This window comes from Nelumbo lutea, chromosome 1, assembly GCF_056320005.1.
Source record: "Nelumbo lutea isolate HS-2025 chromosome 1, American lotus-T2T, whole genome shotgun sequence".
In the NCBI taxonomy this organism is placed as follows: domain Eukaryota; kingdom Viridiplantae; phylum Streptophyta; class Magnoliopsida; order Proteales; family Nelumbonaceae; genus Nelumbo; species Nelumbo lutea.
Window position 1 is genome coordinate 26,750,185 of NC_142684.1, and position 27,741 is coordinate 26,777,925.

Consider the following 27,741-nt stretch of genomic DNA (forward strand, 5'->3'; position numbering starts at 1 on the left):
AATTGTAAGACCAGTGTGAGGAGCAGATATATATCCCAGAGCGCTCCACACACGAGCCTCACGCCCAGGACAAATTGTAAGACCAGTGTGAGGAGCAGATCTATATATATATATATATATATATATATATATATATATATATAATTGGGATCTACTCTTCACAGAGCGCTCCATACACGGGCCTCACGGCCAGGACAAATTGTAAGACCAGTGTGAGGAGCAGATCCGCCAGGACAATCTGTGAGATCAGTGTGAGGAGCGATCCGTTAGAGTAGATCCGGACTCGGGTGAAGCGGGACTTCACTCGCCGTATCTGTTCCCTCCCCGATCGGGTTCTTATTAATCTCCTCCGCCAAATCAATCTCCATCCCCACTCCATCGGGTCGACGGGGCGGAGTGAGATGGAGAAAATTGACATCCTATCAAAATCGCTCCACAGCTCCAGTTAACTCTACCCACCAAGTAGTGGTCAAATAATATTTCTGCATTATTTGGCCCGGGTGGATCGGGCTTGCTCGATCCAATTCTAACTTTGTTCTAGCTGTAGCCACAATTTCCAATGCAGGCCGAGTCTGTAAAACTGTTACCCGGCTCTGTGGCCTAACACGATCAACACGCTATCTCTCGCTTGTAAAGTTGTAAGAGTGGAGAGAAATAGAAAGGAAGGTTTGCAAGCAAAAGGACGGCAAAATTTCCAGAGATAGAGGGATGGTGGGACGCGGACATGGCATAATTCATCCCCTGGAGGTGGCGGAGACGGTCTTAGAGGTGGCCGATGTCGCTTGGAGCGCTGTTGAGCATTGCCGCCATCTCTGCCACCATGGCGACCATGGCCCAGCTGACAACGAGCACGGTTGCGCCTCTCCTGACGAGGAATTAGCAGCCCTCTGCTCCGAGAATCGCCGCCTCAGAAGCTTACTTGAGCAGAATCTAAAGCTCCTCCAACAGCTCTCCCAATCTCCGTATCTATTGAAAGATTGTCCTCCCGATGTGCGTATATTATCGTTTCCCCTTGATCCTTTTCTTTCCTAATTCCTAACTAGGTGGCTTTGATTCAGGGTTATTTTTGTGGATACTATATTCTGAACTGAGTAGTTTTTGTAACGAAGGGAATTTCTTCTTTTCGTGTTCATCAGAAAGGGAAAACTTAACGCGGTTATCTACATGTTGAAGATATGTTTTGCAAATTCTGAACGTTTCACAATTCACTCGTTTGGATATCTAGCAAATCTTGTTGTTTGGTTGACTTAGTTTATGTTGAATATCGGTTGGCTTCTATTTAAACTGTGTTGGTTAGATTCATAGTGGTATTTGTGTGGACGGAATCCTCCTCGGCTCCTTCCTCTTTAAGCTCAGGGAGTAATCGGGAACTTCATTCGGCCATCCTTTGTTGGGATTCAATTGTTTTATTGACCCCAAACTTACAAATGCTATGTATCATCTAATTTTCATAATTTCTCTTTTTCCTTTGATTCTTAAGCTCTATCAAGAGACCATTAAGAACTTAGGAACTGGACATGGAACCCAACAACGCTCTATCTCCACTGCTGTTCAATTAGAAGAAGCTCTATCAGAAGCAGTTCAATTAGAAGAATCTCTTCTATGAACCAGCTTCTGTATATCTCCACTGCTGTTCCATTGTCTGAGGTTGAAATTAATCTAGAAACTAAAAGGGAAGAATTGGGCATGGACCTTCACCAGTAATCAGATCAAGCACTTTAACGTGGAGTGCAACTTAAAAAGTATTCTTATTTAATGCAACTAATCATTCGGCACCATTTTACTGCATGATATTCTACTTCTTGCTAAAGGAGCTAAGTAGGAGATAAAAGATGATGATAGAGGCTGCAGTTGGAAATTAGGATTTGAAGTGGATTCAACACTATTTTACTGCATTCTCTATTATGGTTAAGCTCAACTTGGTCTAAAGCTCATCTAGTGGTGTTGTTCCAAACTTCCTATTACTGGATTTAAGTAGTTACAAACTGTTCTTTTCATTTTACACTTTATCAGCATGAGTAATATTATGATTATTATCCGGAGCCAAAACTGATTTTGAAGAATCTGTTTCAATTTTCAGCTATACACTTGTCTCATTGCTACTGTGGATTCTAAAGACTTTTTGACTCAATTGGAATCACTCCATCAGGAATCTAGAGATGCAACAAGCAATACATTTCCCTTTAAAGAAGTTACAGGTTCTTTTATATGTTCAAATGCTAGTAGTTGCCAACATTTTTTCCTAATCTCTCATTAACTTAATTTTCTTTTTTTGTTGATTTTGATTATTGAATTAGGAGATGATCTGCATTCAGTTGAAATTCTGATAAATGTTGATCAGGAGGAACCTAGTTGGTGGGTGTGGGTCACAGATGAAATGATTACAGAAGAGTGGAGTGGAATTGATAATGAAAGTTATGTGATTGTTAGTGAGGAACATGTAGTTGAAGGGGTTGCTAATTTCATAGCCAAATGCATTGTCTCAAACCCCAAAGCTAAGGTATATGAATACCGAAGCCCCTTATTTTGTCTTCAAACCATGTAGTCGTATCTAATGAAGATTGGTAATGCCAAAATTGCAGAGACTGAGTCCAGAGCAACTGCAGAAAAGTAAGTTTGTTGGGACCCTGTTGATTGAAATCTATTCTGGGTAAAATGTGTTTGATAAGATTATGCATATATTTGAAGATTGAAATTAGCACAGTTATATGTGAATTTTGTTACTCTTAGCTGTATATCCTCTCCTTTTGATATGATAGTTACATCTATATTTTTGTGAAGATAACAACTGTTAAAGAAAACCTTTTGAGTACACTTCTAGGCATTAAGTTAGTTAGACAATTTGAAGACTTTTTCATTGCTTGAGCTTTACACTGTTGTAGTGGCTCAGTGGAGCTAGACTATTTTGTTCTTTCACCATAAATGTGTGAAAGAATCATAGCCATAAATTTGTTTTTTGGTAAACCATAACCATGAATCAGGTAGTGGGACTTGTAACTGTAAACCATAGCCATAAATTTGTTTATTGTTTTTTGGTAAACCATAACCATAACCATAACCATAGCCATATATTTTTAGGAGAACTCTAAAAGCTTGTGGGACTTGTATGTTTTAACTATGTATTTTGCTCCTCATTCGGAGATGAGGCTGTGTCTGTGCCTCCTCTCTTGGGAACCTTGTTGTACTGTATTGAATGTTCTACTGCTTAACAAAATTCTTACCTTACCTTTTTCTTCAAAAAGAATTATGTCTAGGTGAGGACCTCTTAGGATTAAAAAAAAAAAACTGTATGATGTTTTTTTATTTCTGTTTTTGTTGTGAAATTTGGAGTATTATTCCCATAGCATGTTGTTCTATCATCGAATAAATTTATCCATACAAAGGGTGCCTTCTATCTCTTTTGATCTCTCTTCTTTTATCATCGAAACCTTTTCCTTTTGATAGAAGGTTTGGTTAATTTGTACTGAGAATAAAAGAAAAAGAAAAGAAAGCAGGGGGGGGGGGTGAAACCTTACAGTTAAATAATTGTCCTTACATACGAGACCAGCAATGGAAAAGAACCACAAATATAATGATGAATTACTGCTCTTGGAACTTAACTGGAGGCAGGAAAGATTTGTTCAGAAGTTCCAGCTTACTTTGTTTTAAGTCTAATTAGAGGTAACTCCATACTAAAATGCTGGTAGTTAGGTCCATATATAATCTACATAAGGTAGGACTAATATCATCCAAGGCTGGACTATAAACAATTTTAAGGGAAAATTGAAAAAGGAAATAATGTTTTTATGGGGTTAAGTCGAGGTTTGGGTTTGTGTGGCTAGGGAGAGGTCTAAGGAAGGTGGATGAGGGTTTACCTACGGTTATTGGACTATTTGATTTGATTAGAAAACTATTTTTGAGCTGAAATTCCAGCAATATGAACTATGCAGAAACTTCTAGATAGCTAAATAAAAAAACTAATATCTTGACATAGGATAGAATTTCTTCAAGTTGTGTTTAGGGAAGATGATGGAATATGAAAGGATTTTGAGATGGTTTCACACAAGGATGAGAATTCCCAAGATTGGGAAGTTTTGAAATCTATGGATTTTAGAAGATTTTTTTTAAAGCTGTTTTATGAGATGAAAAAGGGCCTAAAATATGGAGAGGGATGAATAAGACCTGGTTTCACCAAGATTTGACAGGGGCGATTTAGAGAGAAACTTCTCTCTACAGAAAAGTGTGTGAAGTTTGAAAAATGAGGGAAATTGAATGGCCAGAATCAATTCATCCTTTATCTAGTGTCATATGGTAGCTTTTGATGGTTTTGTCCCAGGTGCTTGGCGGCTATTATTGCTTAACTGAGAAAATTTGCTAGTGAAGATGAGAGAAAGGGGAGAGAAGAAGAAAACCTAAGAATCATTTTAGGGTTTTTAAAACCACCATAGGGCTTTGGGATTGTTCAGTAGAAGACACAAATAGCAGAAAATAATCTCCAAATTCATTAGCCACATTTTTGTAACTTTACACACAGAAACACATATATACTGTTCAGCATCAGCCAAATTCCATCATAAACTAATAAAAGTCAATATTATAATTCTGCTTCTCATACTCCAAATAAAAAAAGCATTAAATAATTCTTAAATTGCTTAATCAATAACTGATGTAGTATATCAAAAATAACTGAAAATTTCACTGCAGCTAAACTAAGATTAGAAAAATGACCAAAGTGCCCCTATGAATAGAATCAGCCAAATTCTTGAGAATATTAGCAATTGTATTTTGGTCTTTTTTCCTTCTTAAGTATGTCCTTAAAGGCTGTTTATGATTCCCATCACCACCACTCGGGACCTTGGATATCTAGGACCTACTTTGGTAATGGCCTCTTTTGTAGCTTGCCTATTGCTTTAGGGGCTGTTATTATAGCATTCAGAAGGCCAGTAACATTCTATAATCAGGAGTTCAAAATCCAATTTTATAAGATTCCATATAATTTGTAATACTGGGAATTCTGATCTTTTTGCTAAAACTGACTGCTCAAAATCCCATAACCAAGATGTGCATGGATTTTAGTTGGGCTGGATTTTGGATTTTTTTTCAGAAGGCCAGTAGCATTCTATAACCAGGAGTCTAAAATCCAATTTTGTAAGATTCCATATAATTTGTAATACTGGGAATGCTGATCTTTTTGCCAAAACTGACTGCTCAAAATCCCATAACCAAGATGTGCATGGATTTTAGTCTGGCTGGATTATGGATTTTTTTCTTTTCAAAGAAGGTAAGGCATTGTATTAATATAATTATGACAACAAGAGATACATCTTCCCATGTAAATACTACAATGTACATTGAGAATATACAAAAAGAATATTCAATCAAAAAAGGGTCCAACTTTCAAAAATGAACCAAGTTGAACAGTGGACACCCTAATTGACATAATGCAAAATCCAAGGCAAGGGTGCAAGGGCATGAAGAAGGCAGAGATGGTGGAGTGTCACAATTGGGAGAATGGTCTTCACTTTTCAACTACAAGTTGTAGGGATCAAACTGTATCTATTCTAAAATGAAAGTGCAGGTCAATGCCTATTATAGGAGAAGGTTAGGTTGTATTGATAGGCAAGAAAACAAAAGGCCATTACCCAAAGTGGTCGCCCTCATACTCGAAACCATGTTCTCACACTTGCCAGCCCAAGATTTTATCATTACACTAAGTAATGGCTACTGCTAGGAAAGAAAACAATATTACAAGAATGCCAATCTTATCTTTTTGGGATTTTCCTTGGAATATTCTCTTTCTGGCACCTTATGCATTGGACCTGTTAGAGTGGGCTAGGTATGGGCTTGCATATGAGAAGATGGTAAATGATCTTCCATAGAGAGAGTTATCATTAGTTGTGGGGCATGTAGACACTATGGTAGCACAATTTGTATGAGCTTAAGACCACAATAGTAAGGACCATTGATGCTGCAGCATTAACTACCTTGGATTCTCACTAGAATATGATTCTGGACAGAATCCAGATTCTAGAATGTCATCTAAATAGGCTAATGCTTACAATTGGTAACCTCCAGGTCTGGACATCTAGCACTCTTTGAAGTCTATTTATATTTATATAGTCTAAAATGCCTAGGTGTGAGATCCTGTTAGGGTTTTCATCTCATAGAGTTTAGGATGAGGCATGAGCAATGATGTTCACTATCTCTCAACCTTCAAGTTAGAATCTTCACTCTATTCATACTAGTTAGTGATCAAGATTAGAAAGCCTTCCTACAATTGCAAAGAGGTTAACCAACACATTTGCAATACACCCTTGAGATTGTGGAAATTATCAAAGCAGTCATTTTGGAAGAAATGAAATTTTTGTCCTTCCACGCAGTAGTGTCATAATTTGACCAGAAAACTACTGTAAGATCACTGTCTTACCCAATCACAATCACATGGAATTTATCCAAGAGTTCTATTACTACCATGAGACCTCAAAACATGTTATTCCAAAAACCATTTTGCAAAATTAATACTTAATACATAATAAATAGGGTTCATAATTCTTTTAGAGTAGATACTATAAAATGTCCACTTGTGTGTTATAAGAGTCTGATGAGTTACCGCTCACCTCGGAAGCCCCTTCGAGGGTGGCTTAACCTCTTGAAACAGAAGATGAAGGGGAGAAGAGAAGGGTAGGAAGAAAATGGCTCAGAGAGAGATAAAAGAGATATTCATTCATGCCACTTATTACATGATCAGGGCCTTATATAGCTGGCCTACATGTGTGCAATCATGGAGAGAATATCTTCTGGTGGCAGTGTAACTAACTCTGGAAGGCTCTGAGTGTAACTAACTCTAGGAGGCTTTGCCGCGTGTCACACTAGCCTCTCTGTCTTCTAGTGAAACGCTGTTCGGTGGTGGCCTGCTCCACTCCTATAGTTGGGTTCGGAGGGAGTGTTTGGGTTCCAACAATTCCTCCCCCCTTAGCATTGACTTTGCCCTCAAGGTGTAGGTTTGGAAACCTCTCGTTCAGCCTTAGATAAGGTTCCCAAGTGGCGTCATCTGGAGGAAGCCCAACCCATTCTACCTTGGCTTCTGGCACAACCTGACCACCTTGTCGAACCCAGCGGAAATCCACAATTCTGATAGGCTCCGTGTCAATGTCCCCTTCTTCAGTGAATTGTGGTAAGTTGGATGAGACAGGTGTATGATTTCCCATTGCCTTCTTAAGAAGTGAGATGTGAAACACTGGATGAAGCTTTGAGGTTGCAAGGAGGTCCAACCGATAAGCAACAAGGCCTACTCTCTCCAGAACCTTATAAGGCCCATAATACCTTGGTGCTAGCTTGTGCCAAGCCCGTCTTACTACCGAGATCTGGCGGTAAGGTTGGAGCTTAGGTAAACAAAGTCACCCACCTGAAATTCTAATGGGCGGTGGTGAGTGTCATAGTAGGCCTTCATTCGCTGTTGGGCCTTCGTCAAGTTGGACTTAAGCAATCTAAGAATCTCGTTCCTCGCAAGTAGACGGGTCTCTACTTTTGCCACCTTGGACGACCCATATTCATAAGGTAATATGGGAGGGGGTTCTCTGCCATATAGAGCTTTGAAGGGTGTCATTCTAGTAGCCGGATGATAAGTCGAATTGTACCAGTATTATGCCCATGGAAGCCAGTGAGCCCACTGTCGAGGCTTCTCCCCTATGAAGCATCTAAGGTGGGCCTCCAAGCATCGATTAAGAACTTCAGTCTACCCATCAGTCTGCGGGTGATAACTCGTGGAGGGGTGCAGTTGGGTTCCTTGCAATCGAAAATATTCCTTCCAGAATGAACTCAGGAAAGCAAGGTCCCGATCTGAAACAATGGATCTTGGGTTCCATGCAGCTTGGCGACGTCCCGTATGAAGATGTCAACCACCATTGCTGCGGCGTAAGGGTGAGGTAATGCAGAGAAATGGTTGTACTTGGTGAGACGGTCAACCACTACCATGATAACCTCCTTTCCTATAGAACGAGGAAGTCCTGTGATGAAGTCCATGGAGAGGTCTTCCCACACTTGCTCTGGAATCTTGAGGGGTTGTAGAAGGCCAGCGGGAGACTGTGACAAGTATTTCTGCTGTTAGCAGGTTTGGCATTCGGATACATAGTGCATTACATCCTTATGCATTCCTACCCAGTGATAGTGGCTACTGAGCTTCTTTAGGGTCCGTAGCACCCCTGAGTGCCCCCCCCAAGGCGGAGTCATAAAACAACCTTAGCAGTTCAGCTTTGTGGGCCGAATTCTGGGCAACAACAAACCGACCCCTAAAGAAAAGATCAGGCCCCACAACTTGGTAACCAGCAACTTGGGAAGGGTCTCGACTCCACTTATCTCTAATGACCTGCAACTGCGGATCAGACCTGGCTTCTTGCCGTATAGCTTCAAACAAAGGAAAGCTGGGCTAAGAGCAGGTCAGATGGGCTAACTCTTCCACTCGTGACAAGACATCAACTACTCTGTTTGTGGGCCCCGGCTTATATTCTATGAGGTAGTCAAAGCCCATCAGTTTACTAAGCCATTTTTGCTGCTCCGAGGTGTGCACCCTTTGCTCTGCTATGTACTTCAAACTTCATTGGTCTGTCCTTATAACAAATTGGCGTCCCAATAAGTATGCATGCCACTTTTGCACTGCCATTACCACAACCATCATTTCTTTGACATAAGTGGACTGACTTTGGTGAGCTGCTGAGAGAGCCTTGCTGAAATAAGCAATGGGTTGCCCCTTCTGCATCAAGATGGCCCCTACTCCTACACCCGATGCATCACATTCTATTTCAAAGGGCTGAGAGAAGTCTTGAAGAGTGAGGATTGGAGGGCTAGAAACTGCTATCTTTAAGTCTTCAAAAGCCCATTGGGCATTATCAGCCCAACCGAAGGAATCCTTCTTTAATAGACGCGTTAGAGGGGAGGCCATAAGCCCATACCCCTTAATGAAGCGCCTATAATATCCGGTAAGCCCAAGAAAGCCCTGTAGAGCTTTTACAGTAGTGGGCTTGGACCACTTTTGGATGGCGTCTACCTTTTTTTGGTCTGCCATGACCCGCCCTGTTGCAACCACATGGCCTAAGTACTGAATTTGTCCTTGTCCAAAGGAACACTTTGTCATTTTGGCATGTAACTGGTGCCCCCTTAGAGTTGTGAGGGTGAGTTTCAGATGTTCCATATGTATGTCCCAATCCCTGCTGTATACCAGAATATCATCAAAAAACACCAGAATAAATCGCCTTAGGAATGGCCTGAAGATGTCATTCATAAGGGCTTGAAAGGTGGAGGGGGCGTTGGTGAGTCCAAAAGGCATGACCAAAAACTCATAATGGCCATCGTGGGTCCTAAAGGCCGTCTTGTGGATGTCAGCCTGGTGGACCCGAATCTAATGATACTCGGACCACAGGTCTAATTTGGAGAACACCCGTGCCTCTCCTAACTCGTCCAGTAGTTCATCAATGAGGGGTATAGGAAACTTGTCCTTCACTGTAATCTGATTCAAGGGCCGGTAATCTACGCAAAAGCGCCAACTACCATCCTTCCAGAATGAACTCAGGAAAGCAGGGTCCCGATCTGAAACAATGGATCTTGGGTTCCATGCAGCTTGGCGACGTCCCGTATGAAGATGTCAACCACCATTGCTGCGGCGTAAGGGTGAGGTAATGCAGAGAAATGGTTGTACTTGGTGAGACGGTCAACCACTACCATGATAACCTCCTTTCCTATAGAACGAGGAAGTCCTGTGATGAAGTCCATGGAGAGGTCTTCCCACACTTGCTCTGGAATCTTGAGGGGTTGTAGAAGGCCAGCGGGAGACTGTGACAAGTATTTCTGCTGTTAGCAGGTTTGGCATTCGGATACATAGTGCATTACATCCTTATGCATTCCTACCCAGTGATAGTGGCTACTGAGCTTCTTTAGGGTCTGTAGCACCCCTGAGTGCCCCCCCCAAGGCGGAGTCATTAAACAACCTTAGCAGTTCAGCTTTGTGGGCCGAATTCTAGGCAACAACAAACCGACCCCTAAAGAAAAGATCAGGCCCCACAACTTGGTAACCAGCAACTTGGGAAGGGTCTCGACTCCACTTATCTCTAATGACCTGCAACTGCGGATCAGACCTGGCTTCTTGCCGTATAACTTCAAACAAAGGAAAGCTGGGCTAAGAGCAGGTCAGATGGGCTAACTCTTCCACTCGTGACAAGGCATCAACTACTCTATTTGTGGGCCCCGGCTTATATTCTATGAGGTAGTCAAAGCCCATCAGTTTACTAAGCCATTTTTGCTGCTCCGAGGTGTGCACCCTTTGCTCTGCTATGTACTTCAAACTTCATTGGTCTGTCCTTATAACAAATTGGCGTCCCAATAAGTATGCATGCCACTTTTGCACTACCATTACCACAACCATCATTTCTTTGACATAAGTGGACTGACTTTGGTGAGCTGCTGAGAGAGCCTTGCTGAAATAAGCAATGGGTGCCCCTTCTGCATCAAGATGGCCCCTACTCCTACACCCGATGCATCACATTCTATTTCAAAGGGCTGAGAGAAGTCTGGAAGAGTGAGGATTGGAGGGCTAGAAACTGCTATCTTTAAGTCTTCAAAAGCCCATTGGGCTTTATCAGCCCAACCGAAGGAATCCTTCTTTAATAGACGCGTTAGAGGGGAGGCCATAAGCCCATACCCCTTAATGAAGCGCCTATAATATCCGGTAAGCCCAAGAAAGCCCTGTAGAGCTTTTACAGTAGTGGGCTTGGACCACTTTTGGATGGCGTCTACCTTTTTTGGGTCTGCCATGACCCGCCCTGTTGCAACCACATGGCCTAAGTACTGAATTTGTCCTTGTCCAAAGGAACACTTTGTCATTTTGGCATGTAACTGGTGCCCCCTTAGAGTTGTGAGGGTGAGTTTCAGATGTTCCATATGTGTGTCCCAATCCCTGCTGTATACCAGAATATCATCGAAAAACACCAGAATAAATCGCCTTAGGAATGGCCTAAAGATGTCATTCATGAGGGCCTGAAAGGTGGAGGGGGCGTTGGTGAGTCCAAAAGGCATGACCAAAAACTCATAATGGCCATCGTGGGTCCTAAAGGCCGTCTTGTGGATGTCAGCCTGGTGGACCCGAATCTAATGATACTCGGACCACAGGTCTAATTTGGAGAACACCCGTGCCTCTCCTAACTCGTCCAGTAGTTCATCAATGAGGGGTATAGGAAACTTGTCCTTCACTGTAATCTGATTCAAGGCCCGGTAATCTACGCAAAAGCGCCAACTACCATCCTTCTTCTTCACTAAGAGTACAGGGGATGAAAAAGGGTTGGTGCTGGTTTGTATATGCCCTTTTTTCAATAGTTCTCTCACTGCCTTCTCAATTTCCAGCTTCTAGAAGTAAGGGTATCTATATGGCCTCACATTGGCCAGTTTAGAACCTGGTAAGAGAGGTATCTGATGATCATGACCCCAGGGTGGAGGTAATTGGTTCGACTCTTTGAATACATCACCAAACTGATCAAGTATCGATTGTAAGGCCTTATGTTGGGCTTCTGTGGGGTGAACACAACCCTGGTTGTTTAGAATTGGGACTGTGGGCCGAATGCCTAAATGCATAAATAAGGGTTGGCTAGCATCCTTTGAGAAGTGCCACCTTGTGGACTAGGGGGCCGCACCCCTTGTAAATGACAAGTCTGGCCATCCTGGTGAAAATCCATTGTCATTTTGGCTCAATCACATAGAGCAGGGCCCAGGCCACGCAACCAATGAATCCCCAAAATAATATCAACCCCCGAGAAATCCAATGGGTGGAGATCCGCCACAAAATTATGGCCCTGTATGAGGTTGATTTCCTTCTTACATACACCATTACATGACATCTGACTCCCATTAGCCACATGGATTGAAAAGAGAGGAGTGGGTTGTATGGTCATACCTAGTTGCTTTGCCAAACGACAAGTGATGAAATTCAGGGTAGAGCCACTGTCAATCAAAATCATCATGGTCCGGCCTACGAATCTTCCTTCTACGCGCATGGACTGAAGAGAGTTGAGGCCCATGAGGGCGTGTAAGGAGATCTCGGCCCCATCAGGTTCTAGTCTGTTTGGAATCAGTTCACAGTCATTTAAGTGCTCTGGTTCTGTCTTTTCGGCTCTTCCTCTGTCTGTAGGAGAAACACCCGCTGGACCCAGCATTTATGGCCCGATCCAAACATATCATCACAGTTATAACAAAGGCCTTTCTCGCGCTGGGCCTGCATCTCAGCCCATGAGAGACGTTAGAAGGGCATAGTGGGCCGGGGCAATATGGGCTTCTGATGATCCCTAGCCGGTTTCATGGGCTGTTGATCGACCCATGGAGGAGTCCTCAAATTCGGGTAGGTCGGTTTGCTGGCTTTGTGTAGGTTGTTGATTTTTTCTTCTTGCAGGCGAGCCAATCCCACCGCAGCCATGACAGTAGCCGGATGGAGAGCCCTCACTTCTAGACGGATATCCTTTTTGAGACCTCCCACGAAACATCCTACTAAGGCTTTCTCCAGCCAGCCGTGTACCCTGGTCGCCATTCGCTCGAACTCGAGCTGGTATTCTGCTACGTTCCAGTCTGCTTCAACCGAGTGATAAGCTCGTCGTAGTCCACGAACGCCGTCGGCCCAAAGCGGATGCACAAAGCTTTGGTGAACTCCGCCCAAGTTACCTAGGGATGATTTTGGCGATACCACTGGAGCCATAGAATCACATCTCCTTCTAGATGAATGGAAGCGATGGAGACACGCTGGTGTGCGGGAGTTTCGTGGTATTCGAAAAATCTTTCTACTCTGAAGATCCAAGGAATGGGCTCTCCACCGGAATAGTTGGGAAAGTTGATCTTAGTGACTTTTCCGGTGGGGTAATACCCTGTTCTTTGGCTACTGGAAGCAAAGGCTTCCGCTTCTGCTGGGTGACTGGTCTCGCCGGACTGTTGCTAAGAGGCGAAGCTGGAGACGACTACTTTGAGTTCCTTGAGTTCGTTCAACACCTGGTGGAATCCAACCTCAAGCTAGTCGATCCTATCATCCACGATAGTGGAACGTGTCTGTGGCATCGTGAAGCCTGGGATTTGGATAGCTTGGCTCTGATACCAACTGATGAGTTACCGCTCACCTTGGAAGCCTCTTCGAGGGTGGCTTAACCTCCTGAAACAGAAGATGAAGGGGAGAAGAGAAGGGTAGGAAGAAAATGGCTCAAAGAGAGATAAAAGAGATATTCATTCATGCTGTTGAGCAAGAGCAAGTAATAGACAAGAGGAGAGGAGAGGGAGAGAGTAGAGGAGAGCCGAGAGGACTGAAAGCCCCTATTGAACTTAGGGGGCGAAAGAATGATCTATTATTATTTATGCTAGTACAGCCAAACAGTAATACAAGAGGAAATTACATCAATACCCTTATGGTACTAAACCTGAATACATAAACATAAACAACTGACAACACTCCCCCCTCAAGTTGGAGCATAAATATCAATCATGCCCAACTTGTCACAAAGATCATGATGTTTGGAAAGGTTTAAACCCTTTGTAAAGATGTCTGCAAGCTGGTTCTCAGAAGTGACATAGGGGGTACACACTTCGCCTGTGATAACTTTCTCTCTGATAAAATGCTTGTCAACTTCGATGTGTTTTGTTCTATCATGTAGCACCGGATTGGCAGCAATGCTTATAGCTACTTTGTTATCACAAAATAGAGTTATAGGTTTGGTCACTGGAAAACCCAACTCCCCCAACAAATTCTTTATCCACATGCCTTCAGCAACCCCGTGGGCCATAGCACGACATTCAGCTTCAGCACTGGATCTAGCTATCACATTTTGCTTTTTACTTCTCCATGTAACAAGGTTCCCTCCTATGAAGGTGCAGTAGCCACTAGTAGACTTTCTGTCACTTTGGGATCCAGCCCAATCTGCATCTGTATAAACTTCAACATTCAAATGTCCATGCTTTTGAAACAACAAACCGGTACCCGGATACTTCTTCAAATATCGGAGGATTCTCTCTACTGCTTCAAGATGAGAAGACCTAGGAGCATGCATGAATTGACTGAGGACACCAACAGCATATGCAATGTCTGGGCGAGTCATAGAAAGGTATAACAATCTCCCTACAAGTCTCTAAAACTGTTTCACATCCTTGAGTGATTCACCACAGTTGTCACCTAATTTATGGTTGGGGTCGATGGGAGAGTCAACTGGCTTCACCCCCATCTTTCCAGTGTCCTGAAGTAAATCTAAGACGTATTTCCTTTGAGAAATGAAGATACCCTTCTTTGATCGGGCAACTTCAATTCCAAGGAAGTATCTGGCAGGTCCTAGATCCTTCACTTCAAACTGAGTTGCACGGAAAAGTTTCAATTTCTGAATTTCATCCTCCCAATCATCAGTAACAATTATGCCATCCACATAAACAATTAGAGCAGCAATTTTACCTTCTCCTTTTTTCACGAACAGTGTGTGATCTGACTGACATTGCCTGTATCCTTTCTGCTGAACTGCCACATGGAATCTACTGAACCAAGCTCTTGGTGATTGTTTCAGCCCGTATAAGGACTTCTTCAACTTGCACACTTTTTGTTCATTGCCTTGGGCTAGAAACCCAGGAGGTTGAATCATGTACACTTCCTCTTCAAGGTCACCATTCAAGAATGCATTCTTGATGTCCAGTTGGTGTAAGACCCAATCCAGATTGGCTGCAAGAGAGAAAAGGACTCTAATGGAATTCATCTTAGCAACGAGGGCAAAAGTTTCAGCATAATCAACTCCATACACTTGAGTAAATCCCTTTGCCACTAAGCGAGCTTTATACCTTTCCATTGTTCCATCCGCCTTATGTTTGACTGTGAACACCCATTTACATCCAACTGGAACCTTTTCCTTGGGAAGATCAACAAGTTCCCATGTGCCATTTTTGTGAAGGGCATTAACTTCTTCCCTCATGGCATTTGTCCATTCAGGAACTGAAAGAGCTTCTGCCACATTCTTAGGGATAGGAACACTGTCAATAGAGGTAAGGAAGGCACGGAATGAGGGTGAAATGTTCTCATAGGAGACAAAGTTGGAAATGGGATGTTTTGTGGTGCACAATCTGACCCCCTTCCTATGAGCAATAGGATGGTCAAGATCATTAGCAGTAGAGGAATCATTTTCAATAGGTTCAAGGACATCATTGGGAGCTAAAATACCTGAGTGAGTATGATCATCCCTCGAGGAGTCTGGTGGCACAAGAGGTACAACTTCTGGATTCTCTACAGCTCTTGGATTTGGCTGGCCTTTGCGATGGCGAGAAAAAACACGAAAAGGTGGAGGGTCAGGGAGAGAGGGAAGGTGAACTAGTTTCTCCTCATGTCTACACTCCCCCCGAGGAGAAACGGGATAGAAAGGCTCATCTTCAAAGAAAGAAACATCCATGGAGACATAGAATTTACGAGAAACAGGATCAAAAACACGGTAGCCCTTTTGAGTGAAGGAGTAACCAAGAAATATGCAAGGTATAGCACGAGAGTCCAATTTCCCACGGGTGGGAGACAGATTTTGGACAAAACACCGACAACCAAAGACACGAGGAGGAATAGAAAGAAGGGGATCCTTAGGAAAGAGAAGTTGATGTGGGGCTTTGTACTCTAACCGATGAGAGGGCATACGGTTTATAAGGTAAGTGGAACAAAGAACCGCTTCAAGCCAAAACCGTTTGGGAACATTCATATGAAGTAGTAAACCTCGAGCCACTTCAAGGAGATGTCGGTTCTTCCGCTCGGCCACACCATTTTGTTGTGGTGTGCGGGCACAAGAGCTACGGTGAATGGAACCATGCGAAGCAAAAAATTCCGTGAGGTCGCTATGAAAAAATTCTTTTGCATTATCTGATTGGAAAATTTGGATTTCAGTTTGAAATTGAGTGAAGACCATCCGCTGGAAATCTTGAATGAGTTTTGGTACTTCTTCCCTAGTTCGCATCGGATATACCCATGTAAATCTAGAATAATCATGAATGAGGGTAATGAAATACTTGTAGCCACTCTCAGATGGTAAAGTAACAGGGCCCCACACATCAGAATGAACAATGTGAAATGGAGATTCAGATTTACTATGTCTTTGAAGAAAATGAGTTCTACAATGTTTACTCAACTGACACGTTTGACAAGAAAAGTCAGAGACAGACATTGACTTAAACAGATCTGGGAATACAACTTTCAAAGACTCAAAAGAGAAATGACCAAGACGACAATGCCATAAATAGACTTTTTTCTTACAGGACTGACTCATAGACTCTGTAACATGAAGACCAGCCTTATTCTCTAGCATGTAAAGTCCATCAGCCATACGACCCCTACCAACCGTCCTCCCCGAGGCCAGATCCTGAATCACACAATGAGAAGGGAAAAAAGTCACTGAGCAATTTAAGGAATTAGTAACACTACTAATAGAGAACAAATTAATGGGAAAGTTTGGGACATGAAGAACATCAGAGAGGGTAAGGCCAAGAGGAAGAGAGAGGGTTCCTTGACCAGCTATGGAAGAGTATCCATGGGTGTGAGAATTAACATGGAAAGCAGTGGCAGGGTTACCTGATGTAGATGCAAATGAGGTTGAGGGAGGAGTTTCCATTTGACGAATTGCTCTACCATAGATCTCTAAATGGTCACGGAAGGAATTCATAATGCCCTCCCTCGGGTCAGGTCTAGTGAGATGTGTCTGAGTCACAGTAGAAATGGTAGGCTGATGCTCCCGAGTAGCCATGTTAGCCATGTGATGTTTCTTTGTATTTTGCTGCCCGTACTTCTTATTCACCTCTGAACTTTGCTTCTTAGTCAGATCTTGAGCCCATTTTGGTTTCCCATCCAGATCCCAATAGGTATCTTTGGTGTGTCGGGGTTTCTGGCAATGAGTGCACCACAATTTTTCCTTATCTTTTGTTTTTTTTCTAGAGATCTCCTTTCCGGGAAGAAGATCCCCCACCAGTAGATACACCCCCCTTTGCAACTAACACAATAGCATCCCCCCCAAGGCTGTTCATCAAAATTCTCCTACTTTCTTCAGATTGTACAAGAGCATAGACTTCCTGAACAGAAGGGAGATCCTTAGAGCTGAGAATCTGAACTCTGATAGATTCATACATAGGATTTAGACCATGTAAGAATGCAAACACCCTTTGCTGGGAGACAATCTGTTTGTACTTCTTAACATCCTCATCACATTTCCAATCCACACTCTGGTAGTGATCCAACTCCTTCCAGGCAGATGTTAAGTCAGAGTAATAGACCGATAAACACCTCTCCCCCTGTCTACAAGTAGAAGATGTTGCCTGCAGTTGATAAATTTTGGCATAGTGTCTCAATTCTGAATATGTAGACTTTGTTTGTTCCCAGATTTCATTCGCAGTTTCAGCCCACATGAAACTCTTCCTGATTTGAGGCTGCATGGAAACCAAGAGCCAGGACATAACAATACTGTTCTCTTGATTCCATCTATCATATTCAGCACTCCCGGAGGATGGTTCTTTTATCCTCCCATTAATGTAGCCTATCTTCCCTCTTGCAGTGATGTATAACTTGATCCCTCTTGACCATTCTAGGTAATTTAATCCATCAAGAGGAACAACAGCCATAGGGAAGGATAGGTCACCACCCCCACTCATTCCATTCAATATCGTGGAGATTCCAGATGTGGCTGAATCTTCACTATTCATGATTTCAGGTTTAAGAACACACAACACCGAAGGCACACTGCCTCACAGAGCTGTTACAGAAAAAGGGATCTTATGTCCTTCAGTCCACAAAAGAAGAAGCACTTGCTATTTCAGCATACAACTAGGTACTTCTGACCTGCTGTTTTACAGAGAGCCAAGAACAAGCACTGTTGCTGCAGCACTTGGACTAGTCTGTATGATCTACAATTTTTGTAGGAATCCAATGAACAAACATACAAACACTGCAATGCAGTACATAACCAGGTCAATATGACCTACGGTTTTACAGTTTTTCATACAACTCCTTAGTAGAAGAGAAACACAAGGTGATGGTTCACCATACACCTAATCGACTGACACCAACTTCAGGGTATCCGAACAGTCACTGAGATCAATAATGTAGCCGAACAGCAAGAATAGTCAAGGAAAAAACTTCAGTCCATCAACAATGTAGCCGAATAGTAGTGACACACCAGAGGAGAACGCCACATTCGAACTTTAGGGCATCAACAGTCCATCGAAGGGTGCAAGAAGAAAGAACAACAAAAAACAGTTTCAGTTGAATACCAGGGCACCCGAACAGCAGATGGACAATACCTTCTTGAACTTCAGCCTCTCTGCAAACCAGAACCTCCTCTTCGTACAACAGGTGACAGCCTCTCTACAGCCAAGCAATCAATGAAAACAGCATATGGGCTGGAATACGAAAAGATTCTGTACCAGAACTCTTTTCTGCGCTAGGAAGCTGAACAGTTAGGCCGGCACCTTCTTCCTTCTTGAAATCGAGCATCAGGGATACATCTTCTAGGAGATGAAGAGGCAATCTACTCGGCATTGGAGAATGACCTCAACTAATTTGTTTTCAGGCCTGGACGAACTTGCTATGATACCATGTTGAGCAAGAGCAAGTGATAGACAAGAGGAGAGAAGAGAGGGAGAGAGGAGAGGAGAGCCGAGAGGACTGAAAGCCCCTATTGAACCTAGGGGGTGAAAGAATGATCTATTATTATTTATACTAGTACAACCGAACAGTAATACAAGAGGAAATTACATCAGTACCCTTATGGTACTAAACCTGAATACATAAACATAAACAACTGACAACACATGCCACTTATTACATGATCATGGCCTTATATAGCTGGCCTACATGTGTGCAATCATGGAGAGAATATCTTCTGGTGGCAGTGTAACTAACTCTAGAAGGCTCCGAGTGTAACTAACTCTGGGAGGCTCTATCGCGTGTCACACTAGCCTCTTTGTCTTCTAGTGAAATGCTGTTCGGTGGTGGCCTGCTCCACTCCTATAGTTGGGTTCGGAGGGAGTGTTTGGGTTCCAACAGAGTCCCAATATGATCAGGTCACTTTAGGACAGTTTCTAAGAAACTTTCAATACAACCAACTGACCAAGACAGCTTTTAAGACGCTAAAGTTAGGCTAGGCATTAAGAGGTGCCTTATTGCAAAAGCCTAGATGATTTGTTCTTTTTCCCTAATAAAAACCCTGAATCCTAGGGTAATTCCTTCGGTTCCGTAGCAACTAACCATCGTTTTCACTAATTTTCAATAAAAACTATAAAATTTATTTTAAAATGTAGATAATCAACATATTCATGGAAAGAAAGGGAAAAAGAAATGAATTTCCAATATATATATATATATATATATATATAGGGGTTGAGGTCCTATTTTTGTCTTGGGAAAGGAAAAACAGGAAGGGTGGAAGTAGACATCACCAACATGTGTGTTGATTGAACACTACAAATAAGAAATACTAAAAAAACTAGTAGACCCACAAAATGGATAATTTAGTGTAATAATGTTTACTTTATTATTATAATCTAAAAAAAATTAAGAATATAAAAATTTTTTATAGCACCATGTATAAAATAGCTAGGTACTTCAGCAAAATGACCTTCCATGGGTAATCTTATAGCTTAATTGTTTTTTGTTGTTTGTGATCAATGACATCAAACTTTCATTAGAAAATATATGCTAATAGTACATGGCAGATAAGTACAAAGTTACATGGTAAAAATACAATGAGAGATAAAAACTCTCATCTCTCACCACACCCAAGTTTCTAATTTACAATTGTTCCCCGAAAAATGTTTCTCTTCCCACCTTTGTTTGGCTAAGCATCTGCTACAGAATTAGCACAATGCTTTATCCAGTTGAAAGAGATTTCCATCTTTTTTGTTAGCCATCTAAATTTCTTCTTTTCATTGCTGTAGATGAACATCATCATCTCATCACTTTGTATCCAATTAATTACAAATCTCGAATCTCCCTCAATAATCAGTTTTCTAATAGTCAGTTCTTTTGCCCTTTGTATACCCTCCATCATGGTTAGAACTTCTTCTCTGAGAGAGTCTCCTTCCCCAACTGGACCCGAAAAGAGAGCAATGATTTTACCTTCCTCATCTCTGAATACTCCACCTATACCTGATCTTCCTGGGTTTCCCAAACTACTACCATCAAAGTTGAATTTAATACAGCCTCTTTCTGGTGGATGTCATTGGTAATTAGAAACAACCTTAGGTAATGAAGATTCAGCAACTTCTTTCCAGTTTCTGAGCAGATTGTCCATTGATACATTTGAAAAAGCATCTATGGATTTCAGCCAGTGTACTGCTCTAATCAAAACTGTGTCCCTAACCTCTTCAAAGCTTTTCTCTTTTTCTAGAAAAACTCTAGAATTTCGTTCTTCCCAAACTGTACTCTGCAGATTTCAGACACCTCCACATAGATTTTCCCTTTTTATTTGGCCATGCAAAGGAAGATGGTGCAAATAGGCTTTGAACATCCAGCGGTGGATTCCACCTGCACCCAAACAAGGAGAAAGACCATTCCCAATAGTAGTAAAGAGGCAAGAAATAAGTAAGTGATAGTAGCTCTCACCATTAGCTTTACATAGATTATGCCAATGAGGGGATAAGCACCACTTTGATTGCTTTCTTTGAAGCAAGTCACAAGTATTAATCTTTCCATGAACAGCATTCCAACAAAAGGCTCCAACTCTAGGTGGAATAGGCTTATACCATATCTCCTTAGTAAGGAAAGGAAGCAGAGAGCTAAGAAAGGGTTGAAACAAGGCTTGGAAAAAAGATACAGAAGAAAAGGAGCTGGAAGGAGTACAAGTCCAAATTCAGTTGTCATCCTTGGAAGGGTCAAGAAAGACTTTCTCCAACAATTCAAGTTGGGTTAGTACATTCTGAAATTCATAGTCTCTTATGCCCCTTTGAAATCCCAAGTCCCAATTAATGCCATTACTCGAATTTGAAGGAACAAAGAACTTGGAAATAGGTTCATTTTTGAAGCCAGAGAATGCAAACAGTGAGGGGAAATGTTCCTTCAAAGGGGCTGACCTCATCCTGGCATGTTCCCAAAATTTAATACGATTACCATTACAAGGATTGTTTTTAATAAAAGGTAGAAACAGAGGTAGTACCCCACTGATGGCCTTCCAAGGAGAAGCTCGAGTTGCCCTTGCCAGCGCTCCAGCATCCCAGCTGTTAACCAAGAGCCCATGAATGCTCACTACCACCTTTGCCCACAACTTGTCACTGTCTTTTGGCATTCTCCATAGCCATTTTCCCAAGAGAGCTAAATTTCTTTTCTGTATATTACCTAGTCCCAATCCTCCTGCATTCTTACCTCTGCTAACCACTTCCTAGTTAATCCTATGATCTCTCTTTCTTTCCCCTGGTTCCCAAAGAAAATCTCTCATTATCTTTTCTATCTTCCAGCTCACACCCATCGGAATCTTAATGACTGGCATATAGTATATAGGTAGGTTGGATAATGTCGATCTAATCAAGGTAATTCTGCCCCCCTTCCCCAATAGGTTGGATACACTTTCTTCCAACTAGCGAGCCTTTTAGAGAACCTATCAACCACTGGATTCCAAAACCTTGCTTCTTAGGCAGCCCTAAATAAGTGAGAGGCCACTGAGCAATATTACACCCAAAGAGATTTGCACATTCTGCTGTTTCCCCTTCTTCCATATTTATCCTAACTATACTACTCTTTTCAAAATTTATTTTTAAATTTGGCATTCTTTCAAACAGTTGCACCACCAATTTCAGATCCTTAGCCCATTCTAAATCATCACCCACACAGAAAAGCATAGTATTTGACAACTATGCCAAGACTCATTCCATATTCATCTTGAGGTCATCCTGAGGTAGAATACTAGAAATTCAGTTACGATTCTTCACTAGCATTCCTAGTATGCAGGACAGGGTAAGGGTCCTACTAATTTAAGTTCTAGTGGTGGGCTTTGTAGGGTGAAAGAAGGGTTTTGGGTGACCTAAGATGCTTTCAACCAAAGAATGAAAAGAAATTATCAAAAAAAAAGAAAAGAAATTAGAAAGAGAGAGAACTGTTGTTGTAGGATAAACAACAATGAGACAGATTACTTATAAGAAGAAATAGGTGTGAGAGTGGGAAAAAACAGAGAAAAATTTTTGGTAACAACCAGAATTTCCAAACTTAACTTTGTTCAATCAAGTCAACTCTCCTTTTACTGCATTTACAATTCAATTTATAATGTCTCTTTACAAACTCCAATTTGGACTAGAAAACTGACCCAAGTGAACTTCTAATTGCTTTAGAGCTAAGACAAATCCATAGGTAACTCATAAGGATACTTAAGTAAGGACTCTTAACTCTTTTTTTTTTTTTGATCAGCAAGAAAAAGTTTATTTTATTAACATATGAAAGAGGTTAATACAACATGATGGATAGACTGCCAACCCAAAAACCAAACAAATTTACAGTGAAGCCCAAAAGAGTTGCTGCCTCATGACGCTCTGTTTAGCAAGAGTATCATCCATCCCATTTCCAGTCCTTCTAACCCACTTAAATTCAACATTTAGGTCCTTAGAGGTACTTTCCACTTCCCTACAAACATGCTAAAGTCCATGAATATGACTGGTACATCTTGCCCATGAAACAAGGACTCTTAACTCTTAAAACAACTCTAATAATACTTTCCTAATCTTACTAAAACTAAATGTAAAGACACTAGAACTTATTAAAAATAGTAAATCGTGAATTTACTAAAAATAGTAATAATGGGAATTACTATAATAGTAAGCCTGAAAGTTACCATAAGTAGTAAAATAGGAATAAAATTCTCAAAAACAGAACCTACAACTAGAAAATAAATAAATAAACTGAAACAATACCAACATACAGGTATTTGTCATTTACATGATGCCCTTGGTATATCAATGTGATTTGACATAACCCCTTTGTTTTTAGAATTTTTCAGGTCGGAAAATAAAATTGCTTTTACATCTAAGTAGTTCATGTCTGAAAATGAAAGTGATATTCAATGAATCTTCTCAACTGGATCATGTCAGTTTGTATTTTGTATCCATATGTAAGTCTAGAGTCTCACTCAAATGGTTGAAAAATCACTACCACATGGTCCACATCCAACGACCACTATGTCAACCATACAAGTGAGTTGCCCAGCCTCATCCGCAATTGCGATGTCTCAGGTCTTCAAGGATCTAGGTCATTTAAATCTCCTATGGGTAAGTCCCACTCAACACCTAGATGGCTTACAATATTACTTGAGTGAGAACCTTCCACTCACACTAACACATAGACTACAACTATTATACCTCATATAAAAGTCTCAATTCGTTAATTTAATCATGAATGTATAAAGAATCTTGTCTTTAAATGAGCATATGGAAATGACATTACCAACACCATCTTTATCAAATTTAGATTTTTCAATGAGAGGTTCATTCATTTTCCAAGATCCTTCTTTCTCTGTTTTATTGCCCACTGGAATCACATTTCCAGCATTATCTTCTAAAATGGACGAGTATCACATGATTAGGTTGGTGATTGGCCATAGTTTCATAAACGAGTGTCACATGCATTCTCTTCTAAAATGCATCTTTTTTCGACTTTGCCATCTCTCTCTCTCTCTCTCTCTCTCTCTATTACTGCTTTGGCACCCTGTAAGAAAAAGCAATCAGTTACAAAGTTGAAGGGACTAGAAAGGCTAGGGTTAGACTAAAAAGAACATGGGTCAAAGCAGTAAGAAATGATTCAAGCACTCACAATTTAACAATGGATATGGCATTAAACAGAATGGAATGGCAAAACAGGGTTCATGTAAACTTGTTTTCCTAGTGTCTTGTTGGTTGGGTGTTACCTTGACATCCAATAAGATTGTATCTATCTTTTCTATTTTAATAAAATTTTCTTCATTACTATTCAAAAAAAAAAAGGCTTAGCATCATCATCCAAGTCTTATCCCAACTATATAGGGATAACTTTTTATCAGTAATGGTTAAATTTTTTTGAATGAGTAGTTGAGGTGGTCACTCAGCATCCCTTCAAAAAAGGTGTGGGATCAAAGCTTTGGAACTGCAGGCTCTCCATGGTATGGCCAGTAGGCCTCATGTGCCCCCTGCTCTGTCCTCACCCAAGTCCCTTGTAATGTGTACTATGTAATACCAAAAAAAGAAAGAAAGAAAGAAGAACAAGAAATATAATTAAAAAGTGAATAAGCAGCAGAATAGGACTATAAAAAAGTGAATAAGCAGTAGAACAGTCAAGTTAACCTGATACCTCAAGCACCTAGTATGAAAACCATTGTGTTAATTCACAGAGATACAGAGATGACCTTAGACATACTTTGAGTGTCACGTTTAGCAGTTTAGACTGGATGCTAATCAACCAATGGAATGGAGATGAACTTGTTTCTTTTGTTGCTTGTTCATTAATTAATGTTTGGTGATATTTAACTCTTAAATTTGGTAACTTGCAGCTGTGGTGAAGGCCTTGGGTAGTGTGAACAAGTTGGAGAAGATGTTAAGCATTTGGCATGCTGGGAAGATGTTTTATGCACTATCTACTTGGGGACTTGCTTTTGCAGGGTGAGTTTTTTACCTATTTTAGTTTAGTTCTGTTTGTGGAATCCTTCTATGAAGTTTACAATCCACATACATAGAACCAAAAAAGAAAATAAAAAAGGATATACTTCCTCGATAAAAGATAACTGTTTGGGTAAATTTTGAAGATGCCAGCTAGCTTGTTGGTAAAGTCTCCTGCTTGAAGAGGATATCAGGGATTAAATCCTGTCTTCATCATGGTTCAGGCTTCAGGGAGTTTTGGTGTTTGGGGAAGGACTAATATATATGGTTACTCAATCCCTTCTATTGGCATTACATAGGACAGATAACAGAGGAATCAGGGGTGGGGACAAAGCAGAGTAAACATGAGGCCCATTGGCCATGCCACAGAGAGCCTGCAGTTCCACGGGTTTGATCCTGTGCCTCCTATTTTGGAGGGAGCTGACTGACCATCTCAACTACTGGGTCATTGGTGGTCTAGTCGACCCATGGAGACTTGACAATTGTTCTTCACCCATCCTAAAGACATTTAACCAGTCATTTATATTGGAAAAAATGAAGTAAATAATGTACTGACAACAACAAAAGTCTATTAAATTTATCAGTTGTATTCAAAATCAGTGTTCTACTAAGCATACAATAAGTGCCTTTTGGTATGTATGTAGAAGTTTTAAATGGTGAAGTTTGAGGCTCCTCGGTGAAATGTAGGCATTTGGCCTCAGGAGTTGGGACCAGAGATAAAAATACATTTATTAAATTTCAGATAAACATAGGTATCAAGCTATAAAGCTGTTATTAATAAACAAGGATTGTAGAAACATACACACAGGTTCACTTTTTTTCTCTAGAAGAATACAGATATTGTAATTTACATAGCTCTTTCTCCTATGTCCTCCCTTTCCCTTTTACCACTTCTTTGTCATAGTAAAAATAAGTATTTAATTATTAACTACCCTAAAAGAGTTTTCAATTCATTATATTTAAACAATATAATGTTCTTTTGATAAGCGAATAATGATTTTATTAATAAAAGAAGTATACATTCACCCTAAGAGGAGGCACGAGATGTTACCTCCCCTTAGAGATGAGGACATAACCATACTCTTAACAGGATTAATATAATTAAGTATATTTAAACAATATAATATTTAATTATTCCATATATTCATTAATATTATTAAGTATAAAAATAATGTTAAATAGTGGTTTATACATGTAGAAACTATAGTTTTGTAATGGTTACTGCCATGGTATGGGTTTCTGGCTGGGCAAATGGATTGTCTAGGTGACAACACTTTGTATACAAGGGAATCTCTCCCTCTTCCCTCCATTTATGAAAGTTTTTGCCTTTCAAAAAACGCAGTATCTTTGGATTACTTTCGATTAATAAACCTTCATTTACATAGGTTCACATTAAAATATAAAGAACATGTAATGACACAATATCAAAATCATGACAATTTAATGAAAAGACAATTTATTCGTGATGATGTCACCACTCACCAGTATATTTTGGTAGTGTATTGAAGACTAGTGTTTTACCTCGAAAAAAGGATGAATCAGTTCATAATTATAAACATAAGATATAACTTGGCTGGTATGCATATAGGGCTGATCATAAGTGGAAAAGTTTCTGTAGTAATAACACCACAAACACAATGTAGCTCAAAAGATGGTGGATATTCTCAGTGGTTTGGGAAAGAAGACTAGTCTGGATTTGCTGACCACGAAATGCTGGCCACAAGAGCCTACAGCTGCACTTGGGGAACATCTCTTGTGCTCCGTTGTAATTCATTGGGAGATGTTCCCAATATGCAGCTGTAGTGTCTTGTGCACACGATGTTGCTACTGGCTAGTGCTATGTGGTCAGCAGATCTGAACTCATAAGACTATACAAGTCTACTTGGAAATAAGAGAGGTATCACAGGGCTAACCGAGATAATTGTGTTGTTAATTTACAGGTTGTATAGGCATCGTGCTATCTTGAAAGTGGCAGCCAAAGGAGTTGCAGTATCCAGCAAAGCTGTTATGAGGGTCCTCTGAAGATGGATGATCCCTTGGATTAAATGCGCTAAAAGAAACTTCCATATATTGTTTAATGCATGAAACCAGACTATCACTGTATAAATGCGTTTTTCATTGTGTTGCATGTCCTGTGGCTGTATATAGTGGTGGCCTTTGCATTCTTTGTAAAAGTGATGGCCTTTGCATTCACTTCCATTATTGTTTCAGAAATCTGAATCACTAATCTGGTGAATGATTGTTTCATTGATTTCTGTAGCACATACGTTGCTTAATCTACAACTCTTTATCTCTAGTTTTACAATTTTGGCGGGGTCCTAAACTTCTAAAATTGAGATACGTGGGTGGTACATCCCATGACCAAACGGAGTTTAACAGAGAAATAATGGTGGTGAACATCCAGTTCTGTGCAATTCTTGGATTCTTTGACCAATGAGCATCGTCGAACCTGAAAAGACACACTAGAAGATAAAATTAGACTGTCTTCATAAGGGTCCACCTTGTACGTTGGGTGAGGAAAACAGAGTCGGTGACAAAGGCATCATTCTTGTTTACTGGTATTACTCGTTTAAATATTGGAGTAATTTTCATTCGTTACCTTGATCCTTAAACCACCGTTAAATTTAGGGGGTGTTGGCATAATATTTCCGTTTGATGATGACTGTATCAAGGATTAAAATATTATCACATCCATGTTGGTGACCATGGAGACGAAAGGATGCATGAATATTGGTATAATGCTGATAATATAGAAAAAACATAGAATTGGTCATATTGATACGCACGGATATTGATGATAATATAGAAAAAATATGGTTTAAGAAAAATGAACAAGGATTAAGCAGCCAGCAGCCTCTTTTGCATTGTGGTTTAAAAAAAAAAATATTATCATTTAAAAAAATGATATGATTTTCAACCATATCACCCTTTCTCAGAATGTTTGATTTTGGGAAAACAATCTGTTACAGTTGTCAAAAAAAATATGTTAATAAAAGGGCTAAAAATAAATCAATTTGCCGATAATTGAAAGAGTGTGAGATCCATCATTCTGATTTTCTATCTGGTATTTTAAATCAATGGTTTATGGCTGGAGTTACAAGTTGGCGAAGGGATTTTTTGCAAGCAAAAACTCTGTACACACTAATATAT

At 40.7% G+C, this 27,741-nt stretch overlaps 1 protein-coding gene across 1 annotated transcript; it reads left to right on the forward strand.

The window, feature by feature from the left end:
- Positions 1-435: 435 nt before the first annotated feature.
- Positions 436-26,896, forward strand: LOC148874047 (elongation factor). Its single transcript, XM_088963520.1, has 6 exons — positions 436-990; positions 2,081-2,198; positions 2,298-2,500; positions 2,583-2,610; positions 24,486-24,594; positions 26,532-26,896. Exons 1-6 carry the CDS (start codon positions 709-711, stop codon positions 26,611-26,613), a joined length of 822 nt encoding a protein of 273 aa, XP_088819646.1. The 5' UTR covers positions 436-708; the 3' UTR covers positions 26,614-26,896.
- The last annotated feature ends 845 nt before the right edge of the window (positions 26,897-27,741 follow it).

What these genes read in the sequence shown, in the direction of transcription:
- LOC148874047 (XM_088963520.1), top strand. Translation starts at nt 709, where the DNA reads ATGGTGGGACGCGGACATGGCATAATTCATCCCCTGGAGGTGGCGGAG. An exon ending in TGAAAGATTGTCCTCCCGAT is followed by an intron (nt 991 to 2,080) that starts GTGCGTATATTA and finishes TTCAATTTTCAG; the next exon opens with CTATACACTTGTCTCATTGC. An exon ending in TGGGGACTTGCTTTTGCAGG is followed by an intron (nt 24,595 to 26,531) that starts GTGAGTTTTTTA and finishes GTTAATTTACAG; the next exon opens with GTTGTATAGGCATCGTGCTA.